Here is a 14,690-nt window from a genome sequence, read left to right as displayed (position 1 = left end):
GTCCCATCAAATTTGTCCCATCATATTGCCTCTATCAAATTGCCCCAACATATTGCCCCATCAAAACTGCCCCATCATACTGCCACCATCAAAATTGCCCCATAATATTGCCCCATCATACAGCCACAATCAAAACTGCCCCATCGTATTGCCCCCATCAAAATTGCCCCATCATACTGGCACCATCAAAATTGCCACAATCAAAATTGCCCCATCAAAACTTCCTCATCCTATTGCCCCATCAAAATTTCCCCATCATACTGCCACCATCCATCAAAACTGCACCATCCTGTTGCCCCAATCATAATTGCCCCATAATACTGCCACCATCAAAATTGTCCCATCAAAATTGCCCCATCAAAACTGCCCTATCAAATTTCCCCATGAAATTTCCCCATCAAACTTGCCCCATTATACCACCACCATCAAATTGTCCCCATCAAAATTGCCCCATCAAAACTACCTCATCATATTGCCCCCATCAAAACTGCCTCCACCAAAATTGCCCCATCCCCATCACAATTGCCCATTATACTACCCCATCAAAACTGCCCCATCAAATTGCCCCCATAAAAATTGCACCACCCTATTGTCCCCATCAAAATTGCCCCATTATACTGCCACCACCAAAATTTCCCCATCAAAACTACCTCATCCTATTGCTCCATAAAATTGCCCCTATCAAAATTGTCCCATCATATTGCCCCATCAAAACTGCCCCCTCCTATTGCCACCATCAAAACTGCCCCATTATACTGCCACCATCTAAATTGCCCCATTGTACTGCTACCATCAAAACTGCCCCATCCTATTGACCCCATCAAAATTGCCCCATTATACTGCCAAATCAAATTCCCCCATCAAAATTGCCCCATCACATTTCCCCATGAAATTGACTCAATAAATATTGCCCCACAAAAACTGCCCAATCATACTGCCACCATCAAAATTGTCCCATCCTATTGCCCCCTAAAAATGACCCCATAAAAACTGTCCCATTCTATTGCCCCATTATACTGCCACCATCAAAATTGCTCCATCATATTGCCCCCATTATAATGCCACCATCAAAATTGCCCTTCCTATTTTCCCCATAACACGTTCCACCATCAAATCTGCCTCATCAAATTGCCTGATGAGGCTATACTGATTGGCACTGATATTGCGGCACTGGTGGACACTGATGGGTGCTAGTGATGGCCACTGATCAGCACTGCTAGGCTTTGCCTCTCTCTGCTCGGAATGATGTCCCTTCAACAGAAGTCGGTGATCGTTTTTTTTCCCCTTATGCTGCGTGAGAAGAAAATAAATGATTACCGGTCCTCTATTTACATCACATGATCAGCTGTGATTGGCTGACAGCTGATCACATGGTAAGGGGCCGGGATCGACCCCTTACTCCAATCTGTGATCACCCAAGTCTCATTGATTTGGGTGATCACAGCGCATGCCGCGCGCTCCCTGCGGGGGGTGTGGCCAGCTTGTAAAGGGAGGACGTCTATTGACACCCTCCCAGCAAAGCAGATCTGCACCGTACACATCATTCACCTATAGAGAATATCTGAGGGGTGAAAACATTTGTATGTTACCAACAACATGGAATGTATAGAGATCTGTGTCCAAATATCACCAGAATCAGAGCATGACACCTTGTAATGTCCTTCACCCTAAGGGCCCTTCACACATGGGGACCGTATGTCCGTATTTCATCCATCCGTTTGCGGATGAACTACAGACATACATGCATCCCTATGGGGGATGTTCATCCGCAGACACCCGCTATTGTCCGCCTCCGCTATTGTCCGATTCTGCAGACGGAGGAAAATCCTATTTTTCTATCCGTCTGCAGAGCGGATCTGATGAACACGGACAGACGGTCCGTCCTCATCCAATCCCCATAGAGGAGAGCGGAGAGCTGACAGGGCGGTCCCTGCACAGTGTGACCGCCCTGTCCACCGCCGGCTCAGCGGGGACAACGGAGCGATCCCCACTGAGCAACCGGATCATAACGGGGCAGATCATTACTGATCCGTCCCATGTGAAAGGGGCCTAAGAGATACCAAAGTACCAGTGCTGTGATTGGCTGGTGATACCACGACCCCAGTGCAGTGATTAGCTGGTGATACCACAACCCCAGTGCTGTGATTGGCTGGTGATACCACAACCCCAGTGCGGTGATTGGCTGGTGATAGCACAACCCCAGTGCTGTGATTGGCTGGTAATACCACAACCCCAGTGCTGTGAATACATATTACAAACTAATACATTACTAATGGAAATGATGAATGTAATAAAACAATAACTAGTTACAAGTAATTGATGCCACAACTCCAGTGCTGTAAAATGAATGTATCTAGTTGGATATATAAGAGGAAAGTCTATATATCTGTGATCAATCTTCCTCAATGATGGCGCCCCATCCAGTGTGTCACTACAACATGAAGTGTGTTCAGAGTCCTCCACCTCCGTGCTGATGAAATGCCCCCTCAGGTATTGACCCCATATACAATATAGGTGTCATGTGCTTGTCCCCCTCTGGGGGGCTCAATGGGCCCGGGGTACTTCCCACAAGATCAGCTGTCACAAGTGTGGGGTCCCTTTAAGGGATCTGGTCCCTCCTGATTGGCTGGATATAGAACTCCAAATAAAATAAAAATGACACCAATAGTGAAGTACGTCCTTTAAAACGATTGTCTCTTTATTTACAATAAATGCACTGACAACCAATAATATGTCAGCATATCCAGCAACCAATTGGGCAGTAGATAATATCACTCACCAGCGCCACTTCCTGTTTCAGATCCAGGCAGGAAATGACATCACCCGGCTCCACCCGAGGGCTGACTGTCCAATGATTGGTTGATCTGCTGACATATTATCATCACTTGTCAGTGTGTTTAGTGATCCTCATGGATTTTGCTGCACAGAGACGCATGTGAAGTAGAAATCCCATTATTTCCTATGTGGTCGGTTCCCATCGATGTGCCGCAGTTTAGTGTGAAAGGGAATCTATATGGAGCCAATCACACCTCCAATGTGTGCGTTACCACGTCACTACAATGTACCCGCAACAGTGTAACCCCACACTAAGACTTTTCAGGTGGGTGACAACTTACCTCCATTTCACAGGGAGGTCCCACCAATATTCCATCCAAATGTCCCAACATTTCATTCTCTAAGACCCAGCCCACTGATTATTCATTGGATGTGTCTACTTCTGCCCCTCCCTGGAAGAACATTTCACCTCTTTCCTGCTTCTCCCTCCAGTGTTTGGGTCTGTAAAGGGACATTATGGAGCTGTGATGATCTTTGCTCCGTTATCTCCACAAACCGAACTCTGACCTATCTGGTGATAACATTGGAGGATGATGAGAAGATGTCGGAGTCAGAAGTGAGACGACGTTGTGAGGTCCTCCGGAATGCCGGCTTCTCTGTGGATAGATGGTAAGATCTGTTATATTGGAGGTAACACAAATACTAAGTCTTAGAATGTGAATAGTAACATGTAGACAACATAGGGTGGAGATGGAGGTGAGATGATGGAGATGAGATGATGGAGATGAGATGATGGAGGTGAGGTGATGGTGATGAGATGATGGGGGTGAGGTGATGGTGATGAGATGATGGGGGAGAGATGATGGGGGTGAGAAGATGGTGGCGAGATGATGGGGATGAAATGATGGAGGTGAGATGATGGAGATGAGATGATGGGGGTGAGATGATGGGGGTGAGGTGATGGAGATGAGATGATGGGGGTGAGATGATGGGGGTGAGATGATGGGGGTGAGATGATGGGGATGAGATGATGGAGATGAGATGATGGGGGTGAGGTGATGGAGATGAGATGATGGGGAGGAGATGATGGAGGTGAGATGATGGGGGTGAGATGATGGGGGTGAGATGATGGAGGTGAGATGATGGGGATGAGATGATGGGGATGAGATGATGGAGGTGAGATGATGGAGATGAGATGATGGGGGTGAGATGATGGGGGTGAGATGATGGGGATGAGATGATGGAGATGAGATGATGGGGGTGAGGTGATGGAGATGAGATGATGGGGAGGAGATGATGGGGGTGAGGTGATGGAGATGAGATGATGGGGAGGAGATGATGGAGGTGAGATGATGGGGGTGAGATGATGGAGGTGAGATGATGGGGGTGAGGTGATGGAGATGAGATGATGGGGTGAGATGATGGGGATGAGATGATGGAGATGAGATGATGGGGGTGAGGTGATGGGGATGAGATGATGGGGATGAGATGATGGAGGTGAGATGATGGAGATGAGATGATGGGGGTGAGATGATGGGGATGAGATGATGGAGATGAGGTGATGGGGTGAGGTGATGGAGATGAGATGATGGGGAGGAGATGATGGGGGTGAGGTGATGGAGATGAGATGATGGGCGTGAGATGATGGGGGTGAGATGATGGGGGTGAGATGATGGAGGTGAGATGATGGGGATGAGATGATGGAGGTGAGATGATGGAGGTGAGATGATGGAGATGAGATGATGGTGATGATATGATGGGGGTGAGATGATGGAGAGGAGATTTTGGGGGCCAGATGATGGGGGTGAGGTGATGGAGATGAGATGATGGGGGTGAGATGATGGAGATGAGATGATGCGGGTGAGGTGATGGAGATGAGATGATGGGGAGGAGATTATGGGGTGAGGTGATGGAGATGAGATGATGGGGAGGAGATGATGGGGGTGAGATGATGGGGGTGAGATGATGGGGAGGAGATGATGGCGATGAGATGATGGGGATGGGGGTGAGATGATGGAGATGAGATGATGGGGATGAGGTGATGGAGATGAGATGATGGAGGTGAGATGATGGGGATGAGATGATGGAGGTGAGATGATGGAGGTGGGACGTTGTTGGGAGGTCTTCTGACACCCGGGCTGCTCTGTAATGAAGATGGAAGGACGGGTGACAAACATTCTATACAATTTCTGTAGAGCCCATTGGAGGTCTCTGTAGTTATACAGATAATGAGAGAGATGATTGAGATTTCCTGTGCCAGTCACAGATTTCCCAGATGATGGAGAATTTATTCCTCATCCCAAGTTTTATCATTACAGATGGGGGATGGGAGAATCAGATCCACCAATAATAATCTTAGTCAGGTCCTACAATCTTCCACAAGGTTTTACCTTTACAGAAAAATACCCCCCATCCCCCGAGGTCCATCCAATGTGTCAGTATAACTGAGCCAATCAGATGTGTGTTCTCAGGCTGTACACATGACAGCCCAGCACACCCGGCATACAGTCTGCTATCCCAATGGTTGGATGGAGATGAGTGTGTGGCCCCTGCCATGGTGAGGGCCCCTCACTTTTCCATCATTTCTTACAGAGCTCAGTATGAGCCCCTCCCCTCTTCCATCATCACAGCAACATTTCCTCCTCTAACACTCTCATTTTATTCTTCTATGAAGGAGCAGAGGCTGGGATGTATCTATAAAGAGAAGAAGATTAGAAGATGGTGTGTGGGAGCCCCTCCCCCTCTCAGGTAATACACGGATCCGGATATGAAGAGAATGTCCGGAATGGATGATATCAGAGTAAAGTCACATCAACTCTCAGCTTTTATTTTCTCTTTCTGATCCTTAAATATAGAATTCCAGTAATAGTAATCTTTCTCTTCTTTTCCTCTTCTAAATGGCGTCATTTCTGCTCAGTATTGCCCACTTCCTGTGTTGTTGTGTGACCGGTGCCCCCTTCACACCACTGATCTGATAGGGGCACCCCCGCATGCGCGCTCCCATCTATTGTACTACAAACCTGCGGTGACACACTGGCTGCACCGCCCATCACATCACCACTACAGCTCCGCCTCCATTGTCATCTGATTGGAGCCCCGCCTCTACCCCACCTCCTCTCTATGAGTGACAGCGGCCCCCGCACTTTCAGAGCTGAGATGAGCACTGATAAGCAGCACTGATGGGCACTTATATGTGGCACTGATGGGCACTAATAGGCAGCACTGGTGGGCACAGGCGGGTGGCATGGATGGGCAGCACTGATGGGGGACATTGATGGGCATTGATCGACAGCAGTGATGGGCATTCATGGGCAGCACTGATAGGTGGCACTGATTGCCAGCACTGACTAGCATGGCTAATGGGCACTGATTGGTGGCACTTGTGGGCAGTTATGGGCACTGATTGCTGCCGCCTGGTGGGCACTGATAGCTGACATTGGTGGGCAATGGTTGGCACTTATATGTGACACTTTTTTCTTTATTATAATCAGTGCCCTGATTACATTCCTCGATGTCCCGCTGATCGGCTCTCCTCTCCTCACTCTCTGTCAGTGACATGTTGCGGTGGTAATTGCTGCGCGCCAGAGAGCGGCCATTGTGGGACGCCGCCATATGATGTCACCCCAGAACAAGAGCTGCACCGCCCCGCCACCATCTGATGGAGGGCAGGTGACAAGCGGCTAAATTGAGGATTGACGCTCACAGAAATGTAAGAAAAAATTCTAAATAAAAAAGGGGAAAACCGATGTCACATTCAGAAAAAAACTGCAGCTGACAATTTTAAAAAAGGGACAGAGAAAAACAAACAAACACCCAGCAACCAAGAAAAAGGATATACAGCATGTCACTACACCTACACACTACACTATACTAATAGTATACTAACACTCTACACACACACTACACTATACTCACACACTATACTAATAGTATACTAACACTCTACACACACTACACTATACTAATAGTATACTAACACTATACTCACACACTATACTAATAGTATACTAACACTCTACACACACACTACACTGACAGTATACTAACACTCTACACACACACACACACTACACTATACTCACACAGTATACTAACAGTATACTAATATTCTACACACACACTACACTATACTCACACAGTATACTAACAGTATACTAATATTATACACACACACTACACTATACTCACACAGTATACTAACAGTATACTAATATTCTACACTATACTCACACAGTATACTAACAGTATACTAATATTCTACACACACACTACACTATTCTCACACACTATACTAACAGTATACTAATATTATACACACACACACACTATACTATACTAACAGTATACTCATATTCTACACATACACACACACACACTACACTATACTAACAGTATACTAATATTCCACACACACACTACACTATACTCACACACTACACAGACACTACACTATACTCACACTCTACACTGACACTACACTATACTCACACTGTACACTGACACTACACTATACTCACACTGTACACTGACACTACACTATACTCACACTCCTGCCCGGACTGGGACAAAAAATAGGCCTGGGCATTTTAGGCTGAGCTATACTCACACTCTACACTGGCACTACACTATACCCACACACTAATATTCCACACACACACACACACACACACACACACTACACTAACAGTATACTAATATTCTACACACACTACACTATACTCACACACTATACTAACAGTATACTAATATTCTACACACACACTACACTATACTCACACACTACACTGACACTACACTATACTCACACTCTACACTGGCACTACACTATACCCACACACTATACTAACAGTATACTAATATTCTACACACACACACACACACTACATTGTACTCACACACTATACTAACACTCTACACTCACACTACACTATACTGACACAAACTACTCACACACTATACTAATAATACACTAACACTCTACACTGACACTACACTATACTAACACTCTACACACACACACACACTACACTCTACTAACAGAATACAAATATTCTACACACACACTACACTCACACACTATACTAACAGTATACTAATATTCGACACACACACTACACTCACACACTACTAACACTCTACACACACACACACACACACACTACACTCTACTAACAGTATACTAATATTCTACACACACACACTACACTATACTCACACACTATACTAACAGTAAACTAACACTCTACACTCACACTACACTATACTTACACAAAATACTCACACACTCTACTAATAATACACTAACACTACACTACACTCACACACTATACTAACAGTATATTAACACTCTACAATCACACTACACTATACTGACACAAAATACTCACACACTATACTAATAATACACTAACACTCTACACTGACACTACACTATACTCACACACTATACTAACAGTATACTGATATTCTACACACACTACATTATACTAACACTCTACACACACACACACTACACTCTACTAACAGTATACTAATATTCTACACACACACTACACTACACTCACACACTATACTAACAGTATACTAATATTCCACACACACACACACACACTACACTCTACTAACAGTATACTAATATTCTACACACACCCACTACACTATACTCACATACTATACTAACAGTATACTCACACTCTACACTGACACTATACTCACACTCTACACAGACACTACACTATACTCACACACCATACTACCAGTATACTAACACTCTACACACACACTTCACTATACTCTACACTGACACTACACTATACTCACACTCTACACTGACACTACACTATACTCACACTCTACACAGACACTACACTATACTCACACTCTACACAGACACTACACTATACTCATACACCATACTAACAGTATACTAACACTCTACACACACACACACACACTACACTATACTCACACTCTACACTGACACTACACTATACTCACACTCTACACTGACACTACACTATACTCACACTCTACACAGACACTACACTATACTCACACTCTACACAGACACTACACTATACTCATACACCATACTAACAGTATACTAACACTCTACACACACACACACACACACACTACACTATACTCACACTCTACACAGACACTACACTATACTCACACTCTACACTGACACTACACTATACTCACACTGTACACTGACACTACACTATACTCACACTGTACACTGACACTACACTATACTCACACTCCTGCCCGGACTGGGACAAAAAATAGGCCTGGGCATTTTAGGCTGAGCAGCCCATTATACAGATCAGGGAAGCATGACATATTTGTTATTTAATCCCCCTTGGGCCCCCTCCTTTCACAGTGCACTGCCAATCAGAAGCAGCCGAGTCATTTCATGGTCTGCAGTTGCACATATACAAGAGGAGTATATATATATATATATATATATATATATATATATATATATATATATATATATATATAATATATATATATATATATATACAGCTGTGGGAAAGCTCAGGATATTTCAGACTAGGATCCAAACACACCTGAGCTCACCTCTGCCAAGGGGAATGCTGCAGCTGGCTTTAATGCCTCAGCATGAGACACCACATGTAATACGCACAGCAATCGCAGCACATTCCTGTGTGAATTACATGTGGTGTCTCTGGGATGCGATTTGAGCCATGGATTTGTATGGCTAAAATTACACTGCATTCACACCAAACTAGTGCAGGACCATTTATTGTCCACACCAGAATCAGATTACATAGGTGATCATACCCATGCACTCCGATTCGGCAAACTGTGCTGCATTTTGCAAATTGATTGCGGGGGGGGGGGGGGGGGTCGTTACCTTAACATACACTCTGCAATTAGTTCACATGGACGGGTTGCGATTTGGATGCAGTGCTGAAACTGCAGCAAATTTTCTGTGAATTTGCACCACATCTACTGTGAACCCAGGAAAGAGATAACAGTTCATTTTAGGGCACATTAAAAATATATTACCCCCAATTATATATAATATAATCCAAAAGGTGTCCTGCATTTAAAGTCATATTTTTTTTTTTGTTAACACTGCACTTCTCACCAGCCAGTACTAAATATACCACAATTACAAACACAGAAGAAAAGAAAATCATATATACACTTTAACCCTTTCATGACTAAGCCTATTTCTTTTTTTTTTTTTTTTTTTTTTTATAAATATTTTTTATTGAGAAGACAAGCAATACAATATACAGTTCAAAATATGCATAATAAGTATAAATGCACTGAACAATGTATTCAATTTGTGGCAAGTCCAACCAGAAAACTAGTTTTAATTTGAGTCATCAAAAAGAACTACAATATAAAAGTGCCTGACCTCTCATAGATAATTTTTGTGTACGTATATTAATCAAATCAGGTTGAGAAACCAAAGGATTGAAAGAAAAATGCAAGAGTCAGAATAACACAACTTATACAATATTCCTGGTGCTGACCCACGGTGCCCACAGAGAGTAAAGTCTATGGGATTTACCTTCCGTGGAAGCAAGAATCTGTTCGTATTTGAAAGTTTCATCTATTTTTTTAATAAGCTCACTGACATTAGGAGAAGTAGGGTTTTTCCAGTGACATGCGATTAGGAGCCTAGCTGTGGATAGAATCTGAATCGTTATCATTCTGAGAGGCGGGGGGAATAGGTCAATATTTAAATTCAGAATTGCCAGTTCTGGAGTGGCCTCTCTAATAACGCCAGTGGTTTTGGCAATCAGAGAAAACACTCCCCTCCAAAAACTCCTTAAATGAGGGCATTCCCATACCATATGAATCAAAGTGCCCATCCTCCCACAACCTCTCCAGCAATCAGGAGAGGAATCCTTCTTGAACTTTGCCATAATGTAGGGGGTATAGTACCATCTAAGCAACATTTTTTGGGTAGTCTCCCAATAGGAAATGGATCTGATGAAGCGACTGTTACTATGTATCGCTACTTTCCACTGACTTGTAGAGAAGGATTGTGCCAGATCCCTTTCCCATTTCAAAATGGAGGACATTTTGCTAAAATGACCTTTTTGCTGTAAAAGACTGTAAAAGAGTGAAATCCCCCCTTTTACATTTGTCCCAGTGGACCAAAATGACCATGCCTGATGAGGTATTTTAATGGAAAATCCCCTATGTTGGGATAGAAAGGAGGATATTCTCAAATATGAGAAATAGGCTGAAGATGGCAACGAAAATTTGTCTACTAGGGTTTTGAAGGGAATTAATCTATCCTTTTCCCACAGGTCTGACACCCGTGAGATTCCCAACTGTTCCCAGATTTCTATGTTTAAGTCCTCCAGTACTACACATAAAGATGATATGGGAGCATGTATCTCTGTTAAGTTCTGTTGATCCTGTACGCTGCATAAGAAGTTATTCCAAACTTCCAAAACTAGTTGGATCGTGGGATATTTCCATGTTAGTTTAGTGTCTGTGAAAGAAGAGGCCAGCAATGTATCATATAGGGAGTTGGGATGTAGCCAAGTTTGCTCTATCGCTACCCATTTTTTCTCGACTTTATTGGGGAACCAGAACTGCAATTGATCTAGTAAAGATGCCATATAGTAATCTTTCAGCACAGGAAAACCCATTCCACCCACCTCCTTCTTCCTACACAGAATATTTTTAGGACATCTGGGCTTCCTCCCTTGCCATACAAAATTTGACAGTTGAGTTTGGGCTGAATTAAAGAAAGACACAGGGATTTTTATAGGCAAGGCCCTGAACATATATAAGAATTTTAGAAGAATTAGCATTTTATATACTGCTAGTCTGCCCATCCAGGTGAGATAATATTTTTTTAATCTGTCCAAATCCTGATGGATGGGGGACAAAAGCGGCAAGAAGTTTACTTTAAATAACCCGGAGCTAGGAGACATAATTTTCACCCCTAAGTATTGAATAGGTTGAGTAGTCCACGGGTACGGAAAATGTGAAGCTAAGTATCTACGATCAGTTTCTTTGATATTGATCCCAAGCACACTAGACTTGGATGCGTTTATTTTGTAATATGAGATTTTGTTGAAGTGTTCTAAAATGTCATGCACTGCTGGTAGTGAAATGTTCGGACGAGATAGGGATAGAATTACATTGTCTGCAAATAAAGTGACAGAATGGGATTGCTTTAAAATCGGGATACCTGATATTATAGGATGGGTGCGGATCGCCTCGGCTAAGGGTTCCATTAAAAGTGCAAATATTAGAGGGGATAACGGGCACCCCTGTCTGGTCCCATTAGTAATTTCAAACCTGTCGGAAAACATTCCTTCCGTAAACACCATCGCTGAAGGAGAGGTATATAGGGCCGAAATGGCAGATTTTATATTTCCCTTTATATCAAACCTATCCAAAACTTGACTTAGATAGCCCCAATGGACCCTATTGAAGGCCTTCTCTGCATCTAGGGTTAGAAGCAGAGAAGGGCCCCCCGAGAGCTCAGCCACATGGATCAGATTGACAATCCTCCTAGTCGCGTCCGGAGCCTGTCTGCCCTGAATGAATCCTACTTGATCAGTTTTGATTAAATTTGGTAAAATTTTTGACAATCTATTGGCCAGGATTTTTGCAAAGACTTTTGCATCCACATTTAGTAAGGAAATGGACCTAAAATTTTGAGGGAAATCTGTTGATTTACCTGGTTTAGGTAGAGTTATTATCGTGGCAGCTAACATTTCTGGGGGAAATGACGAGATTGTGGATGCTTTCTCAAAAGTGTTTAATAGATATTTACCCAGAATAGGATGAAAACTACGATAGTATTCAGATGAAAACCCATCTGGGCCTGGAGATTTGTTTAATGGTAGTGCCATAATTGTTTTTTGGAGCTCCGTAAGCGAGATGGGATCGTTTAACATCTGCAGATGGTTGTGGTCTAATGTAGGTAGTGCTACTTTTGTCAAGAAAGCTATCAATCATTTCTACAGTTGGTTGTGGGGTAGAATTATCATTCTTCAAATTATATAAAGCTTCGTAGTAATCCCTAAAGGCGTTGGCTATATCTTTTGGGTTGGTTAATCTAGTTCCACTAATCGGATGATAAATGTATGGAATTTTTTGTTTAATGATTTTTTCTTTCGTTTGCTTGGCTAAAAGTTTCCCTGCTCGGTTCCCTTGCTGGTAAAAATGGGCTTTCCACGTCTTTAATGCATTGTTATATTTTGAAATCAGTAATAATCTCAATTCATGCCTAAGGCCCTCTAGACGTGAGCTAGTATCCCTGTTTGGGGCCCGCTTGTTAGTAGCCTCCAGATTCTCAATTTGGGTGAAAAGACAATAATTTTTTTGACTGTTTTGCTTTTTGAGTATGCTACCCATCTTTATGAGAATCCCTCTTATGTAAGCCTTGTGCGAGTTCCATACTACAAAAGGGTCTGAAACCGACTCGGCATTACGTACGAAGAATTCACGCAACTCAGAATTAATTTCCTTTGCAAATTTCGGATGTGAGAAAAGAGACGTATCGTTTCTCCATCTGTTAGCTCTAGTCTCCACCTGTGGACCCTCCACTAGCACCGACACCGGAGCATGATCTGACCATGTAATATTATGAATAAATGACATGTTAATTCTTTGCAAAATAAATTTGTCTACTAAGAACAAGTCTATTCTGGAATATGAATTGTGCACACTAGAGAAATAAGAATAATCACGTTCTGTAGAGTGTTGGCAACGCCAAACATCAATTAAAGCTTCTGATGCCAAGAAACGCGCAAGGGTGACCCTACATCCACTCCTGCCAGGACGAGCGGAGACATCTAAGACTGGGTTTGGAATTGTGTTGAAGTCACCACAGAATAAAAGGTAACCCTTGCGCATTCCCGCCACTTTTTTTTTTTACCTTATTAAGGAATGACAGTTGCTTAGTATTCGGGGCATATACATTTACTATAGTATATAGTGTACCGTCAATCTCGCCTATTAAAATAATATAACGACCTGCATTGTCCAGTTCCACCTGAGTGCACTTGAATTGTAAAGTGTCCCTAATCAAGATCGCTACACCTCTATGTTTTTTTTGAGCATTAGAGAAAAAAGTAGTTGGAAAATGTCGATTGTTCAGTAAGGGATGTTTAGAGTCCATAAAGTGAGTTTCCTGTAAGCATAAAATGTCACTGTGAAGTTTCGCAGCTTCTCTCCAAAGTTGGCTCCGCTTGTGCGGACTATTTAAGCCTCTTACATTAAATGAGGTTACCTTAAAACCCATGACGTATTTTGTACAGATCCTCGGATCAGAACCAGGTGAAGTTCAAGAGCTATTGCAGTAGAAACAAGAAAAACAATATAACAACTGAAGCAGTGGCTGCTTTCGATTAGAAAAGAAATTTGACTCTCAGGCCGCGTACACACGGGCGGACTGTTCGCTCAACTTTGTCCGCTGAACAGTGTTTCAGCGGACAGTCCGCTCGTGTGTGGGGCTTCAGCGGACAGTTTCAGCGGACAGTTTGACGAACAAAGTTTTTCGGAAATTCCGAAAAACTGTCCGCTGAAACTTGGTTTGAGCGGACAGTCCGCCCGTGTGTAGGCCACTTTCGAAATGAGCAAACTGTTCCCGCTCGGAGGAAAGTCTGCTCATTTCGAGCGCGTCTCCAGGTAGGCGGGGCCCGCGAGGGAGACGTCGCGGGCCCCGCCGCCTGGTATGGACTTAAAGGGGAACCCCAACGCCGAAAAAAAATCGGCGTGGGGGTTCCCCCAAAGTCCACAACAGACCCTTGTCCGAGCACGCTACCCGGCCGGCCAGGAAAGGGGGGCGAGCGAGCGCGCCCCCCTCCTGAGCCGTACCAGGCCGCGTGCCCTCAACATGGGGGGTGCCTTGGGGAAGGGGGGGCCGCACGGCCCCCCACCCCAAAGCACCTTGT

At 43.7% G+C, this 14,690-nt stretch overlaps 1 protein-coding gene across 6 annotated transcripts in view; it reads left to right on the top strand.

The window, feature by feature from the left end:
• The window catches only part of LOC143981458 (NACHT, LRR and PYD domains-containing protein 3-like), a 156,632-nt gene extending 150,985 nt beyond the window's left edge, over positions 1-5,647 (top strand). For all 6 annotated transcript variants that reach the window (XM_077479329.1, XM_077479334.1, XM_077479332.1 and 3 more), the window contains 2 exons: positions 3,268-3,444; positions 5,450-5,647. In XM_077479329.1, the coding sequence (XP_077335455.1) occupies positions 3,268-3,444; positions 5,450-5,546 (274 nt within the window). In that variant the 3' untranslated portion in view covers positions 5,547-5,647. The remainder of the gene's footprint in view (positions 1-3,267; positions 3,445-5,449) is intronic.
• Positions 5,648-14,690: the final 9,043 nt, after the last annotated feature.

Source organism: Lithobates pipiens, unplaced genomic scaffold (genome assembly GCF_037356315.1).
Source record: "Lithobates pipiens isolate NorthernLeopardFrog02 unplaced genomic scaffold, aLitPip1_a1.2 Scaffold_157, whole genome shotgun sequence".
In the NCBI taxonomy this organism is placed as follows: Eukaryota; Metazoa; Chordata; class Amphibia; order Anura; family Ranidae; genus Lithobates; species Lithobates pipiens.
The sequence above is the reverse complement of the archived record's forward strand: the minus strand, read 5'-3'. Positions and strand labels throughout refer to the sequence as shown.